General features: G+C 37.2%; 1 protein-coding gene across 3 annotated transcripts in view; it reads left to right on the top strand.

Annotated features, from left to right (window-relative positions):
- The window catches only part of inaE (inactivation no afterpotential E), a 703,344-nt gene that overhangs the window by 597,519 nt on the left and 87,989 nt on the right, over positions 1–17,836 (top strand). For all 3 annotated transcript variants that reach the window (XM_081728566.1, XM_081728568.1, XM_081728569.1), the window contains exon 6: positions 15,047–15,181. In XM_081728566.1, the coding sequence (XP_081584692.1) occupies positions 15,047–15,181 (135 nt within the window). The remainder of the gene's footprint in view (positions 1–15,046; positions 15,182–17,836) is intronic.

Genomic DNA, 17,836 nt, shown 5'->3' on the forward strand with positions numbered 1-17,836 from the left:
ATGAAATGGAAATATATGATATATATACGTCATTGATCATCATATACCGCATCTTTTTCCATCTCAGCACTAGATCCTCACCATTAACATGGGCTTCCCCATGTGTTCATTAGTCCCGAGTCGCCCCAGGACAGAAGATTTAACCCTGCATCTGTTTCACTAATCAAACTCTGTGATGTGTTAGCATTTCACCTCATTCATCATAATCATCATTGTTCTTTATTCTATGTATTTGAATTCCTATTAGAACCTTAGCACCTCAATCATATATCTGCACTCAACTTTACATTATTCTTAAATATAAATTGTGACTTATTATGATTACTATTCCTTATGTTCATACTTTCTGCACTTAGCCCATCTTCATTTATCTTATCATCAATAGAAATCCTTCCAGAATATATGCCAAAGAGAGGGCGTAACCCTCTAATGGCTGGCAGTAGAGGTCTCTTTGCTCCTATAAAATAATTGATGAATAAAGAATTATGAAATTAACCCTATTCCCGCACCCTTAAAAAATTTCTCTGGACGACATTTTCCAGAGCTTGCTCTCAAGCGTTACCTTGTTTATGGTGACGAGGTTTGCAATATCATTCCTTCTCCACATCCTGAACCTCTTCCTCTGTATCTTTCTAGAGATCTGTCCATCAGATTTATCAAGCCAAGGGCGTCCGGATCTACGGATCAAGCCAGAGGAGCCACTCCTCCTGGATAACTATCCAAACGGGCTGTCCAACCTTTATCATATTCATCACTCATTTGCGCCTCATATTAGTGTATCACGGCTCTCCAAAAATCTATCGGTCTGTGTTATGGCAGATCACACTGCTTGTGGACCAAAGGTGGATGGACTACACGGTGGTCTTCCTCCGGTATTTGTCGCTCCATCCGCTTCGAGCACGAAGGTGGTCAAGCGGAAGGATACTGGCAATCGGCAGAGGACCATTCCGGCAGCTCTACCGCTTCAACAACTTTAAATGTCTCCACCCAGCCTAGGTCTCCACGAAACACACAGCTGTATGCTGATACTATCAAACAGCCTCGACATCAGTCGAAGAAGCAATACAGAGACGACATTTCTGGAAATTCTGATATGGATGCAGCCGATGATAATAGCAATACAACCATCCTCAACTCACAAACATCTCTCACTAATAATCAGCCTCATAATCGCCACATTCTACATTCATTCCTTCTTCAAAATTATGACACGAAGTACAGCAATGAGAAGTTCATCACATTACAACTCAGGAAATATCTACCAAGCATTCCACTAGCAGAAGTAGTTAAGACACGTAGCGGTACATCTTAAAGTCGATCGACTCACAGTTCGCTATCACTGTCAGAAACAAGGCCTCGTTTGAGATCTTCGGGGAAAACGCCACTCTTATATCTCTCTCCTCTACACGTTAGAAACAAGCGCGCTGCCTAAACATCCACCATATCTATCTGTTGTCATCCGAGGGGTTGACCCAACTTATTCCGACACCGAAATTCATGAAGAGCATCAACATGAGGGACATACCATTTATAAAGTCATCCGTATACGGAACAATCAAGGAGCAACTTATATGGTACGCGTTCTTACCTCTTCACAAGATACGATCGATGCATTATTCACTACTGGCGCATACATCTATAAACGTCGCCATAGCGTAGAATCTTCACGCTCTCCAGCTCCTCTTTCTGTGAGATGCGAAAACTGTCAAATCTACAATGATCACAACACGGTTAAAAATCAGCCAGTCTGTGGACATTGCACAGGACCACGTTCTACGCGACTCTGCACCTATCTTCAACAGCCTCCTGAATGCCCCACTTGCCACGAACAACATCCGGCCTATAGGTATAAATGCAAGCACAAACCTCAACCAACATCCTGATTTAGTCGTACCGCTCCGGATACCAGACTCTTCACCTAAAACCGATTTCTAAACCACAGATCCAGTTACCCCCAGCAGCTTCTTCAATTTCTCACGCTCACCCTACAAAACATTCATCCATTTCAACGCAATCATATCCTACAACAACTTACCAAAGCTGTTAAATCTGTCTTCTATGTCAATTTCTACGCCACCTAAACCAACAATTACGTTCATTTTCATACATCACGTCAAGAAACAACTGTTTAACCTAGCACCCTGTCATCATGGATTTAGTCTTTCTTTTCATGGATATTCGCTCCTTACCTACCAACAAAACCCTTTTCGAAGCACTGTTACTCGAAGAGCACGCATCTGTAGTTTTGCTCAATGAGACCTTTCTCACAAAATCTACCATCTGTTCAATTCCTCGCTACACACTCATTCGTCATGGCAATGCAGCTCCAACCTTTCAGACCAATGGTGGAGTAGCAATTCGCTTTCGCAATCAGATACCACATCGCCATCACATTTGTCCTGTTGCACACCTTCCTGAGCATATCATCGTTACGTTATACTTCAAGTCAATCATCATCACTTTTGCTACTATCTACGTTCGACCAGGTCACTCCATCCCACTTGATTTTTTCAGTCATTTTTCTTATACCTGTAAACATTACATCATCCTCGCCGATATCAATCTTCATAGTCCCACTCCAAATGAACGCATACGCTTTACAGACCACATTATAACTCATACAACCAGCATAATGCATATTCCTCCATCTGCTACTAGACCTGTGTCAAATACCACTCCTGACATCGCTGTCACATCAAATACGCATACTAGTAACAGTACTATCACAGTCCTTGATCTCCTTGGTAGTGACCACGCCCCGGTCAAACTTTCATATCATCTTGGCACTGCTCGATCGCACAATGCACTTCCACCACTCCGAACGCCTCGCTTTGATAAAGCTAATTGGGATAAATATCGCGCATATCTTACCACTGCTGCTGCAGATCTCCAACCTCCTACATCATCCAACGAACCACATTCACACGTCACTACAGTCACTTCCGAGATCACCCGTGCATCTGAATTGTACATCCCAACTACCAGTTCCACTCCATACCAACCTAAATTGCCTCCGCAGTATCTCGCTCAGATTAAACGCTCACGTCAAGCATAAAGCATATCGTGACTACGTCCGAACACGAAACCCTGAAGCCCTGCGCCTTCACAATCAGATCCAACGTTTCGTAAAAAAAAAAAAAAAAAAAAAAAAAAAAAAAAAAAAAAAAAAAACTATATTGAAGCGTACAAAAAGCGCCAATGCGTTTGCCGACTACCTCCAAGACATCTTCACTCCTCAACTCTCAGATTATATTTTTTCTCATCCAGTCAGGTCAACACAGCGAGTCCTTTCTTCCAACCTAGTGCCAGTCATACCTTGCCGCCTAATGAACTCACTTCTCCCATCACTGTAGAGACCTGCACGGACTGGGCTCAGCCCGAAGCCCGGCCCGGCCTGCGGGCCGGGCTTGAGCGAGCCGACACTGATTTCTCTTCAGGTCGGGACGGGCTGGAGCCGATTAATTGCAATTCTCTAATAATTATTGACTTTCGTTAAACGATAATTAGAATAAAGGCAAACGTTGAAGAATGTTACAAAATGAAACTTTTAAAATTTATCTGGCCCGGGGCGGGCTTGGCCAAGAATTTAAAGAAACTTATCGGGCCGGGCTCGGGCCGAAAATCTCCAAAACTTTTCGAGCCCGGGCTGCGCCGGGCCTAGGTACAGTCGGGCTGGATTGGGCTCGGCCGAAAAATTCGGCCCGTGCAGGTCTCTACATCACTGTTGCCGATCACTTCCGTTGTCCAGACTAATTATATTCTACATTACGACTATTCTACATTACGATTCTATTCTACGACTAAGTCTATTCTACATAATTTTCACGTAGATCTTTCCATTTCACAGAATAAAACTTTTGATATTCCATCCATGTTTATTTTATTTGGTCTCGACTTTATATTTGAAATGCATGTCAGTCAAATAAAATAAACACGGAATGAATATAAAAAATTGAATGTATTGAATAGCCATCAAAAATTTCATAAAGTAAAATTTTATTCCTATCTCCCTATATATGACAGTGACACTATTATACGAAATTCTAAAAGGATGGCATTTATGTATGTACGTACGTTTTAAGTTTATTTAATTCAAACCTACTGGATTATTTAATTATTTATTTATTTATTTATTTGTTTAACAACCACCAGATACAGCTCAGAATACATTTTATACTGGACTAGCAGCGTTCACCCCGCTTCGCTGGGGTCACCCCGGAACGCAATAAACTTTGTTACTTAGATAATTTTTACTTTTTCGCTTTCAAGTGATATGATAAAAACCATAGAAGATTGCAGTAAATGTTAACATTATATCGCCTGTCATTTATGTTAACCCGCCGAGTGACACGGTCATGTGGGTTGCATATAAATACGGTTAGATTTAGCTATGATGAGCTAACAAAGGATTTCTACGTTATGGACACTTGAATGGTCAATTATCTCAAGACACTGGTAATTGAAAATTAAAGTGATATGATAAAAACCATCTAGGGTCCAAATCTTAATAACCCCCCAAAAATGAAAGAAATTGGTTCAGCCGTATTAGCGTGATGAGCTAACAAAGTATTTGTACGTTCTCTTTTATATATATAGATATCTAACAACAACAACAACAACAACAACAATAGAAAGGATTTGGGAAGGTGTCGGCCAGGGCCTGTTTAGTAGGTACCATCCCGGCATTTGCCTGGTAGAACTGAGGAAAACCCTGGAAAACCCCAGTCAGGATGGTCGGCAACGTTTTCAGTGGAATTTCAAGATAGGTATTAGCTACCAAGCATCAGTTTTAATTGCCGGAAGCTGATAAACAGTGTAAAAGTGCAGCAATGTGCATGTTTTTTCTAGGTTTTGTCTATGTCCATGAAATGGATTAAGTATACCATTTTCGAGTGTAAGGCAATTACTTAAATGCGTTACTCTGACCTTGATAAAACCACTTTCAGGGACTTTACAACGATTTCAATTTTCTGTCAGCGTAAGTTCTAACTCAAGAACCAGATTCTTCTATCATACATATATCTACATTAATTGTATTTACTACTTGGCGAAGAATGAAGATTTACCTACTGTAATGATAAATATGAAGTTTGAATGTGATGTCCATTATGTATTTTGAGAGAGTGCTGGCACGCGGCAAGTTATTATGTTCAAACATTTCTACAGAAGACGAACAATAATGGAAAGAAAAGAAATAAAATGATTATGTTTCTTGAAATTTGGCGTCCCCTTTCAGCATTGATGCTATATGAGACATGGATTTAGAGTTTAAGGTACAATCCAAACTTTTCTTTGAAAGGGCAAGCATTAATATTTGGAACCTTATAGAAAAATATGGCGTTGGGCCCCTAAAAAATTTGAAATATAAAATCACCCCTCTAGAAATTAAAACCTTAATAAGCATCGATATTAGTTCTCGTGACCACAGCGTTTTTCAAAGCAGGGGTTTATTCCGTAACGATCTTCGCAAAATTGTTGCATCGCATCGCATCGCATTGAAACGCAATGCAAATAATGCAATAAATAGGTATAACTGCAATGCCGACTATTGCAAAATAGAATACGAACTTTACGTTGTGTTGGGGCCGCGTTGGTTCAGCGGTAAAGCGTTCTCCTCTGGTGCTTGGAGTCCCAGGTTCGATCACAACCCCGCCAACTGAACTTTGTGGTGGACAAACACGGTGTGCGTGGGTTTCCTCGGGTTTCTCCCGTTTCCTCCCACTTTCTTCATTTTACCATTTCATTTATTTCTCATCATCATCGTTTCATTTAGCCTGACCGTCACAACTGTGAGACGTAAAACTCAAAGATTTCGTTTCATTTCATTTCACGCTGTGTTGACGCAAACTGCTACTAAATGAGGCCTCTACATTTATGCTTCATTTAAAGGAAATATTTTGTTCAGATGACAGGCCAGCGGCAACACCTTAAATTATTTTCAGTTCTTTTGGAAACGGTATGCTGGCCCCATTTCATGCACGGCTTTACAAATTATATCGAGAGAATAATATTTGATACAACTTAAAGCCAGAGGACACGGTGGCTCAGTGGTAGAGCGCTTACGTCTGGTTTGATCCCCGGCCAAGTAAGTTTGTGGTAGAAAACATCGTGATGGTGGGTTTTCTTAGGATACTCCCATTTACTCCCAAATTCTCATTCTACCAAGTATTCCATGATCGTTCACTTGCCTTAATCTTTGTCTCCCTTAGCCTAAAATGCATAATCGTTGGATGTTAAACTTAACGATTTCATTTCATTCAACTTAAAGCCGTAAGATATGTATATTAGTTTTGGAGTAACTACATCCTAATAGTAGACATTTTACTGAAATGAGCTGTCACATTTTCCTTTTATTTAACAGTTTTTTCTTTTTTTTTTTTTAATGTGGTGAATCTATCCTATGCTTCATTTATACATTTATATTCATATCGTACCATATGGAATAAGCACGTTTTTTTCTTAAAGTGGATCCCTCGAAAGTAGGAGAGTTTAAGTGGGAGAGCAGTTGCCCTTTCCCCTCATAAGTTGCGTTCTGAATCCGAAGCATCGTAGTATATTCAAAATTTAATGGTTTCTCACCAGGAATCAAACCCGAAACCTTGTGTATTAAAACCGCGAGCGCTAGCCAGTAAATAAATGATAAGAACAGAAACGACAAAGACACCACACAAAATCACAGCACATTTACTTGTTTATTGCGAGAGTTCTCTCCTACTTTTAAGTCAGCATACGGTTCTAGTTTCTCTAGCAGTTCCCAGGAGCCTATTGCTTCATGACCAGTATTGTTGATTGGACGCATATAATGAATGAATGAAAATATTCTGAGTAGAGAGTTTGTGGGTATCATAAAGTAATGAAAAGGATGAAAAGTGAGAAAATTCACATACAGGTGTACTGGTTCGAGTAAATTTACATGATGGAATGTGAAATCGAATTTACAATCTTATCCATCCTTTTTTTATATATATAGAAAAAAACTTCAACCATGACATTTTCCAGTAGCATGTATTTGCCTATACGGTAATGAAAGTTTTAACTGGTCCTTTCTGAATACTGCATATTCAAGTCCTTATGCTTTTTGATATAACAATAATTATATCGTATTCTTATTAAAAATCTCTTTTTAAAACAAAAAGAGATCATTTATGCATAGACTACTAAAGTGGTGGTTCAAGAAAGAGCTTGGCTTTGTCATTCCCGGAACAGAAACTATTATAGTATCCAATAATGGTCGCAAAAATAAAGCAAATGGAAATGCTTTAGCAATAGAGACAAGAATATTACGTAATTTTCTACTGGTAGAATAGAACAAGCTCCCTTCATTTGAACCAATTTAACTTTTATCTTCCAGTGCTTCCGTTCTCTTTATGTATTTTGTGCCTGTGAAATTAGCTTCCGAATATAAAAGAAGAATCGTAAAATATGGATCAATGAATAAAAATGAGAGTGGAATTAAGGGGAAGTCAGTGCAGGCAGCACGTAGCGTTTGAAATTTGTGTTAGTCGAATACATACAGCCAGTCTAGCTCTTTTTGGCTGCGTCCCTTTAACTAGTCGGGAGGGCGGCTCAAGGTCCTTTTGCAAAACTCCATTCCCCCCCTCACCGCCTGGAGCTTAGCCCCCGACCGACGCTGCAGCCGAAATGTCAAAGGTTGTTTCCTGTGTTTCTGCACTCCACAAACTGACCCTGCAGTAATTTCCATGTCCGAATTGAAGCCGTGATAGACTGGTTGAATCATTTATGATTCATTCCACCAAATGGAGACAAGAGGCTGCAGAGTGTGATGGGGCCCATTATGCTAGTGATCTTTGGAACGAGGAAAAGGGAAGAAGGCTGTCGATAAGAGAAGAAATAGCCATCGTAGTGTGTGAGTTACTAACTTTATCTTTTTCGCCATATTATGACTCACATGAATGAGCTTAATGTGTGGTTTACCAGGAGTCCATGTAAACCATAGCTTTAAAACGTAGCGTCCTATATATATAAACTGACTTATCTATGTAAAGAACGAAAAAGAAACATTCATACTTTTCACAGCATGCTGCATGTAATTCGTTGAACTTTATGTGAAAAGATGTGATAAACATGAAGCGATTAATGATTTTAATAGTGAATTCGATTTAAGATAATAACATGAAAATGTATAAAACACAGTTTGCTTCCTATTATTTAGATCAGTGGTTCTCAACCTTTTTTTCTGACGAACATTTTCCTGAACGTCCAAGACATCGCGACACACTTGATTGATATTTTTATTATAAATAATAATAATAATAATAATAATAATAATAATAATAATAATAATAATAATAATAATAATAATAATAATATCTATTATAACAGTAAAACCTATCAGTATTTATAATGACTCTATATAGCACTGAGCATTATTGCTAACACTGGAAGTGTTGATGGTACAGTTTGTCTCGAGATTAACTAATTATTATTAAATTCATGATTTTTAAATTCTAAAATTTCGCGATACACCTTAAGGGACTGCGTGGCACACCAATGTGTCGTGACACATCAGTTGAGAACCACTGAATTAGATCACCAAAAGGAATAGATCAGACTTCTTCGCACGTTCGTTATACTCTCTTGTGGTATTATCATAAGGTAAAAATCTTACATTTTTTTTAACAATCAACATTTGTCTACATACCTGTCACGAACTTAATGCTACTGAATTATACAATTTATATTTCTTCGATGGATTTTGTTCAGCATGTACAACCTGCGTACATTTATTTTTATCTTGATGTAATTCAGTTTTTTCTTAACATGATTACCTTACCATTAATCATCATGATAGGTATTCTGCCATTATTGACAGGTCACTTTTTGTAACTGAGAAAGTTCCATGCTCCACAGTCTTCCGCTAGCCTCTTCGTCTTCACATACGATCTGTCTTTTGATGTCGTCCATTAATTGTAGTCTTCTTCGCCCCTTCCCTCTCTTTCCTGCCACTATACACTTTAGCATGTTCCTCATGATACAGTTCCTTACACATGAACACTAACAATTCAGAGGGACCGCTATGGCTCAGTGGTAGAGTGTTCGTCTCTTGTGCGTGACCCTTGGTTCGATACGAGCTCGTGCTACGTGAGTTTTGTGGTGAACAGACACGGTGTGCGTGGATTTTCTCGGGGTTCTCCTGTTTCCTCCTCCTTTCTTCATTCCACAATTTCGTGCATTTCTCATAATCACCGTTTCCTTTAGCCTAGCTGGCATAATCGTGGGACGTAAAACTTCAAAGGTTTCATTTCATTTTCACTAACAATTCGGTTTGCCACCATCTTCTTCTATCATTATTAAGCCTATTTAAATAACAAACATTCATACTTATGCATCCTGCGATACTAATTTACACTGGATTTATTAGCACTCAACAACAATTGGAATGTAAAAGAAATAAAGTATTCCAGGGCCTATATTTTAAAAAAATCATCCTTAATTTCTATTTAGGAAAACCCTGGAAATATATCAATTAATATGGTCTGCCATGGGATTCGAACCCAATGCCTCTCAGTTGAAAGTCAAGAGCACTACCCACTGGCATACGACGATTAAAGTTATTACGAACAGAAGTGGAAATAAATTTGCTAAATGTAATTCAAAAACTAAAAACTGCCTGTCTGAATTGTCGCAGTTTCATAGCTTTAGATTTATCCCTGTCTGATTGAGATTTGCAGCGAACTGAAAGTGACTATTGGCCTCGTATTCACGTTACTTAGTGACACCTATGAAACCAAGCACCAAAGTTTGAACGATTTTCGTCAGTATGGACACAAGTATGTGGCGCAGTTTCTGATGCCGCCACGTCATTACATCCAGTGATAAAACATAGAAGAACGTTTCGTCTTTTATTATATGTCATATGTGGATTTAAATCGAACAGGATAAAAATATTGTTAAAATTCAATGTTTAACATTCGTAATATCTTATAATTACAAAGAGTGTTAACTTCTTGCGTGCGTTTAATAGTACCAGGGTAGGGGCGTCATTCTGGGCTGCAATTGGCACCCTCTTGAGTTTAAGGTGGGTATAGATATTATTAATCAATGTTATATTTGTATACATCTGCTTTTAATATTGAAGTTTAAAGGCTTTTGATTCAAGCAGCCCTCCAGCTGTATCATAATGCTGAAGCGAAACCATAAAATGGCCATTGACATTCAAGGTTGGACCCACACGCTTCGAAGGAACCTGTGATAAAATACAGCTAGTTAATATTTTTTCAGATATATAAATTCAATGAATAAAACATTGTTATAAACTTTTTTTTAAAAATTAACAAACAATTACATGATAATTCCTGGTTTACTGGCAATTACTGTGGCTTCCACACCTGGTAAGTGGAATATTTAATATATCAAAAATCCCTCCAATTTATTATTTTATTGTGTAAAATTCTGTTTAATAGAAATATTTATTTTACATATGTAAATACTATATATATTCTGATTAAAATTACAGACCAGTTATTACTTCGTGAGAAGTTAGTTCAGTTAAATTAAAGAAATTAATATCTTTCGCCAGTAAAAGTCCATTATCAATCGTACCAGGGTCAAAATCTATAAGAATCCAACTTACCTTAGTGTGTATGGTAATTGTCAGATCCGCCAACATTGATTTCCTTCCTTCTCAGCATGTAGAGGTCTGCACGGGCTTGGCCGAGCCTACGGGCCGGACTCGGGCCTACAAAGCATATATCACTTCGGGCCCAGGCCGGGCTCAGGCAGTAAATTTTTAAATATACAATTAATATTTCTTGGGCCTTTTTGGTCCTAACTTTATGGTCATACTGTACAACGATATTTATTAGACCGTTGTTTCTGGAGAACTTTTAAAGCACAATTGCAAAATTAAATCTGTAATTGCTGTAAATAATACAATTTTGCGTTATTTATTAAGTTTCTGTAGTTCGGGCTTATTTCGAGCTCATTTGATTAACACATAGGTCTAAGCTCGGCCTGGACTCAAGCCTAAATGCTAAAACATATTTCGGACTCTGGGCGGGGTTCATATTATAAATTTACGGGCCTTGTTTTAGACATAAGAATGACTGTCTTGTTGCTTTGCAGTCAATACAGTCGTTGCTGATTTCTCCAACGATTTCTTGTACTTTACTACAAGGGTGATTCAGAAAGTAATGCCTCCAAGGTGATATCTCTATTTGTATTTGACGGATAGCACCGACACAGGTGTCAGTGGAAAGCTTGCAATGGCGTCATTTTTCAACATAGTCAACATTATGGGCAACACACTTGCGCCAACGTGAAACAAGGTTTTTTTTTATGCTGTCGGCGAAGAATTGTGGTGGCTACTGGCGACACCATTGCTGATCTGCTGCTTCTATCTCCGCGTCAGAACTGTAGCGTTGGCCCTTAAACTGATCCTCAAGTTTGGAGAAGAGCCAAAAGTCGCAGAGCGTAAGATCCAACCTATAGGCAGGATAAGACAAAATGCCAACAACACTTTGCCAACAGATGGAAGAACTTCGAATTTTTGGAGCGGAGAAGAAGACGTGTTGCGGTATTCCATCGTCTGACGCTTTGTTTCCAGGTCGTAATGACGTATCCACGACTCGTCGCCGACGATGAGTGTTCCTGGGCGCGCAACTTTTCGTAGTGACAACTCGCTGTTTCAACTGAAAGTCAGCACTGGATGTTATGGACTGCTCCATTAGTCTGAAACGATAAAAGTTAGGAAGAAGAAATAAGTGACATTCTATAGCTTAAACATCAGTTCATTAGTGATAAACAGTTTAGAATGTTTGCACTAAATTTTCGTCCAGCTACACGGTTTTCAAACGCCTACTTCTGGCACCAGTCCCGTCGTACACCTCAAAATCAAGATTAATTCTTAAATTTTAATTTTCGATTATCTATAATCATATCTAAAGATGGGACGTATATCATTGCATAGATCACATGTAGCTAAACCGAATGAAGTGTTTCTGGATAAACTCTAATGCGTAGTTTTCGAGAAAATCAACGAACGCGATTTGTAGGCGCTGAAAAGTATATCGTTTGTTGCCAATAATAATTAAGAGTTTTTAATTATTCTGTTGGATTATTAATTTAATTAAGTACTATATATACATGGTTATTATAAATGATTGCAACGATTTCACAGCTCTATAATAACTGAATTACTGTATATATTGCATTTTTTTCACACACATAGAAAAACTCAAAAACTTTTTATTAACAATTACAAATGTTCGATATGTGCCCCCTTGGTGATTCGACAGACATCAAGCTGAAAATCAAGTTTTTCTCACACTCGGCGCAGCATGTCCCTATCAATGAGTTCAAATGCATTGTTGATGCGGGCTCGAAGTTCAGGCAGGTTTGCTGGTAGAGGAGGTGTGAACACTGAACCTTTCACATAACCCCACACAAAAATCGCATGGGGTTAGGGCAGGAGAGCGTGCAGGCCATGACATGAAATGCTTTCTCGGCGCCTGTCACCATTTTGGCACACTGCTCACTGCTGCGCTCTCGTAGGAGAAATTAGAAGTACACTAGCAACAAACAAAACTTTTTGAGTTTTTTCTACGTTACTGTTGAGTTTTGCTACAATATCTCAATTACTAGAGCTACAGTGAATTTATGAAATCGCTTCAATCATTTATAATTGAATACAATCGCTTCAATCATACAAACATGTCAGGGGGTGTCTCAAAATCCCCTGACATAGGATAACTCTGTTGTTATCAGAGTTATAACAAAATGCAAGAGGAAAAACCGTCTCCAAATATGATGTTTTCGATCTAAAGTGAAGAAATTTTCTAAATCGGACGAGCCGTTTGGGCTGTATACTCTTTATACGCCCGATGTTGCATGAAAATGCAACGTTACCATTTACCTGGATCCACAACATAAGTGAATGAAGTGACTGTTTTTTACACTAACGTGTCGATGGCCAGCCCCATTTACTTTATGTTGTGGATCCAGGTAAATGGCAACGTTGCATTTTCATTAAACATTGGGCGCATAAAGAGTGTACAGCCCAAACGGCTCGTCCGATTAAAAAAAAAATCCTTCACTTCAGATTGAGAACATCATATTTGGAGACGGGTTTTCGTCTTACATTTTGTTTTAACTCTGATAATAGCAGAGTTATCCTATATCAGGGGACTTTTGAGGCACCCTGTATATATAAAATCTTTAAGATTGTATCTGTTGTTATTTGAGTTGTTCTAACAATGACGCTCATAATTCTAACAGCGACGCAATATTTCTTTTAACCTGACGAAAGTACCTAACACCTCAACAGCTAACATTTTCGGATCCACATTCGTGTAATTTATTTCTAGTATCTGCATGCCTTAAATTTGTGCCATGTTTTTCTGAAACACCCCGTAGAACTAAATTTAGAACTAATAGAGAAAAAGTCAAACTTTGCAGGAGAACATTGTAAAGGATGAGTTCAGTTAACATTGTGAATGGCTAATTCAGAGTGCTTAATAGAAACCAAGTGGTTTGTGGCCTTATTTAAACATTGAGAATAACTGATCTGTGCTCGACATCTCGTCTGTCTCTCTTCCCATTCATTGCTGTATCAGCACTCAACTACAACAATTAGAATACAGATGTTGCTGACAACTCCAATGCAGTATTTGTTCAGTACTATTGTCTTTCTGTTACTCTAAAGTCTTCATATTACTATGTGATGGAATGTCTCTATTGATCATAATTAATTAGTAGTGAAAAGGAAAATGTGGCCATTAATCATTAACCTTATTCTCTATTTTTACCAATACATAAAAGAATGTGTCTATGAGTCTCTCTGTGTATGTGTGTTTTTCAGAATAGATTCAACTAGAGCCTCTAAATATTGTACACAGATATATGTAGATCTTCACCAAATGTAATCGCGTAGAAACTTTTTTTTTTTTTTTTTTTCGATTTTCCATTCCACAGTGAATTTGGGGATATACGTTCTGGAGTTTCTAAATGTGTAGAATATCTCCCAAGCTCTTGAGTTAGAGCTCTTGACTATACTGTATTGCTGATTGCATATTGTTCACTCCATTCCTTGGGAAGAATGGGCTTCTGCTAATACTGTAATAAAATGATTGAGTTGTCTTATAAATTGATATTAATAATTTTCAATATAATTCGAACAATTTGAATATTTTTGTTCTCTATTCGAACAATCATTTTATTCGAATGTTCAATTATTCGATTCGTCGATTTTTATTTTATTCTCTCTCTTTCAGCACCGAGGCGATAGAGGACGAGACCCATTGTTTAAAGTTGGATGCGACCCACTACTTGATTTAGTACCCAAGACAAGTATACCGACTAGGAATCGAATCCAGGACCACGCGTATTATCCACTCGGTCATAAAGAGACATTCAATTATTAGAGTATGGGATTTTAAAAAAATAAATGAAAAGAACTAGGTAGTTAATATTGAATTTCATATCATTAACAAATACTAAAAGTTAAAATATAATATTATTTACTATTATTTCAACGACATAATTAATGTGCTTAGTACAGAGGTCATGGAGGTTCCAGTGGCGGATCCGGGGGGGAGCGATCGTCCCTTCCAGAAGAGGAACCTTTCTTAATATATATATATATATATATATATATATATATATATATATATATATATATATATATAACCCATCTCAGAGTTTGGAGCTCTTAAAAGTAGCTCTAAGTAGCAGTATCCCCCCAGAAATCAGTCCTGGATCCGCCCCTGGGAGGTTCAATAATGAAACGCTCAACTCACGGACAAGAGAGGGCATTTTCTATTTCAAGTCTGTGGATTTTGTACGGATTGTCCCTTTCCTCATATTTTCTATTCATTGAGAAATCATTTAATCATACTGTACTCTGTGATCCCATCATTTTCTAAGAATACCTTCATAACCATAGATAGAATTGTGCGTATAATGCATAGTATTTTTCATTCTAAACCATATTTTTATGCCAATTGATATTTGTTCAATAACTACGAAAACATTATTACAGCTTACACTTTATTATTATTATTAAAGTGCTTGAACCTTTGTTTTTCAGAACTCATTTGCCGACATTGCTCGTCTTCTGTCTGAGTTTTTCCGTGACCTTGATGTTGTTCCTTCCGATGTGGTAGCTGGACTCGTCCTTCTTCGAAAATACCAGAAGATGGAAAGAGAAGCTATTGTTGCACAAGTAAGAGCCCATACAATTTGTTTGAAATAGAACTATAGTTTTTACTTGTAAAAAGCATTAAATGTAATGTCGTTTGTAACATGGTTGATTTAAAAAAAAAAAAAAAAAAACTTTTGACTAAAGGAGTCCTTACGTGTCTGGTAACTTGTTCTTTACTGAATTGAAAATTCCGTTTGAAAATGTTAAAAATCCATTCTCATCAAATTTTATCTTAGATGCATATTTCACCCATTTGTTGTGTGGTGTATGACTTTTTGGCCTGAAGGTGAAAGCTTCTGTGCTACAAATCACCTGTCTTTGAAGTACCATAAAAATGGCACTGGTGAATTTGGTATTCTGCGTTCCATTAAAGCACAAAAGGGAATTGATTTTAAGAGTTTGAGCTCGCTCCAGCTCAATAAATTGTTTTCAAATAATAGCTAATAACTAGTATATTTTAAAAGTAACAAAGAAAAGGGATTTACCTGAATAAATAAGCTTAAGAAGAGAGATTTCTTCTTGGTAGCTGCTTTCGATTCTGCTTCTATTCTTGCCGACATCATTTCATCCAGTTCTTTATCACTGTTCGTTTTAGTTTTACAATTACGTCCCATTTCATTAACTAAGATTTGTACTTTCTATTTGCGTAGGATTTTTTTTAGAACTTTCAAATAACTTTTGATACAGCTCAGATTTGCTGGACATTATAGTGCTAGTTCAAGTATGACTTATACAATAAGACAGTTCGAAAACGGATCTAACTTCAATATCCATGCTTGAGTTTATCCTTTTTCAAATTATTCTTCTCCTAAATCAGTTTCAGAATACGAATAAACTCAATTTTACCAGGAAAATTCGAATAATAATTTTAAAAAAATCATTTAGTACGAGATGAATATCATACGAATTAGGTTTTTAATATTTTATTTTGCTCTGCAAATAATGGATCGTTCCGTCGCGGAAAATATTTCAAGAAAAAGAGTTTCTTCTGTTTTGCACGCGAAACTCCTTAGAAGAATGTATCGGGTAATGATTCAAATCAAAAGTTTTGAATCATGTCAGAAATAGCGTACATGTAGGATACACAAGGGTATTTTTAAGCGGTAATTACAATCGCGAACAACTCCGAAAAAATTTCTTGTGCCATAAATGCAATGCGGCAATAGCCGCAAAACGGAGTTCTATTGTATTTTAATGCACGCAGAGTTCGTCACCCGCTATACTGGTGTCTATTAGCATCTTCGAATCCCTTCTGTATGGTTCATTTTGTATGATATATAGACTATGTGTTCACAATTTCCCAAAACAATATGAATATTTATTTATTTGTTTATTTATAAAAAAGAAAGGAACTAAATAAAATTATTTATTTAAAAAATGCATATAAACCTAGAATAAAAATAAAAATTATTGCTAAAAAAAAAAACATGTGTTACATAACGGAGGTGTAAACCGCTTCCCTTCTTGTCACATTTCGTAACGCAAGGTCAAACTTCTCCCCTTTTGCCGCGTTACATATATGGACGATCCCGTAAACAAGTTTGTGGTTCGCTTATTTCGATTGAAAATTTTCCTTGATTGTTTCATATATATGTAAATAGATCTTTAGGAACAAATATTAGGATGCTACAGCAAATATTTGTAATAATTTCATTAAATAAAAATACTGGATAAAATTTTAGAAATTGTTTCGTATGTGGGTGGGTCTAAATCCACGGTAGCACTGATTTTCAAATAGTTTAACTATATAAAGAAAATGAATGTATTTTTGATAAAATACCATTTACAGGATAAATAATTTTTTGGCAGATAGTACAGAAAGTATATACATTTCACAGAGTGCATACAAAGTTTACTCTGCTTTCATTTAGGCTTTGAGTGTTTTTTTTTTTCGTTTCGATTTCATGATCTTGGCGGAGGTTTGCATTCTTTTGAGTGCTCTTGACATTATTGTATATATGTCGATATGCCATTTTTTCATTTAATGTTGGGACCACTTTTGCGGATTGTAGTTGAGCTGCATCATTTGTATTGGACCATTGTAAATTCGGATATGGAAGATTTCAATGGTTCCTCCTTCCCTTGATGCCCTAAGCACATTCTTATTTTGCTTAATGGTTAACACATGCTTGTCTCCACACATATTATGCAGCGAGTGTCAATGTCCTCCCATATCTTTACATCTGTAAATGATCAGTCGATCAGATGTTTTCTTTCTAGTGATGCAATTTTAATGGCTACATAATATTTCAAATATATTAATTTTGAAACAGGTTTCTTGTAATATTCTTTTATGTAGTATCAGAAATAGTAATAATTGAAAATATGAAATGTGATTTCTTTTCACGTATTTATAAGATGCGTGAGCTTGGGTGTAAATAATATATAATTGTTAAGCAACAATAAATATACAGGGTATAACTTAATTAATGTAACGAATGTCGGAAGGTGACTCCTGACACCGTGATAAGCAAAAAAGGTTCTGTGATCATATAGCATATTGGCAGAGTTAGCAAGGGCAAATCGTGGGAACAGTAAGTTCGAAGCGGTACAAATCGAAAACCAATAAGCTTAGAGATGACGGTCTAAAAAGCCTAAAGCTGGCGCTGGTGTTCAATACGTAGTTGCTCGGTTCACACACAGGTGGTGCTTGAGTTCAAGACGCTACACCACAGG

The sequence above is a fragment of the Thermobia domestica genome, chromosome 10, assembly GCF_964235325.1.
Source record: "Thermobia domestica chromosome 10, izTheDome1.hap1.1, whole genome shotgun sequence".
NCBI classification, from domain to species: domain Eukaryota; kingdom Metazoa; phylum Arthropoda; class Insecta; order Zygentoma; family Lepismatidae; genus Thermobia; species Thermobia domestica.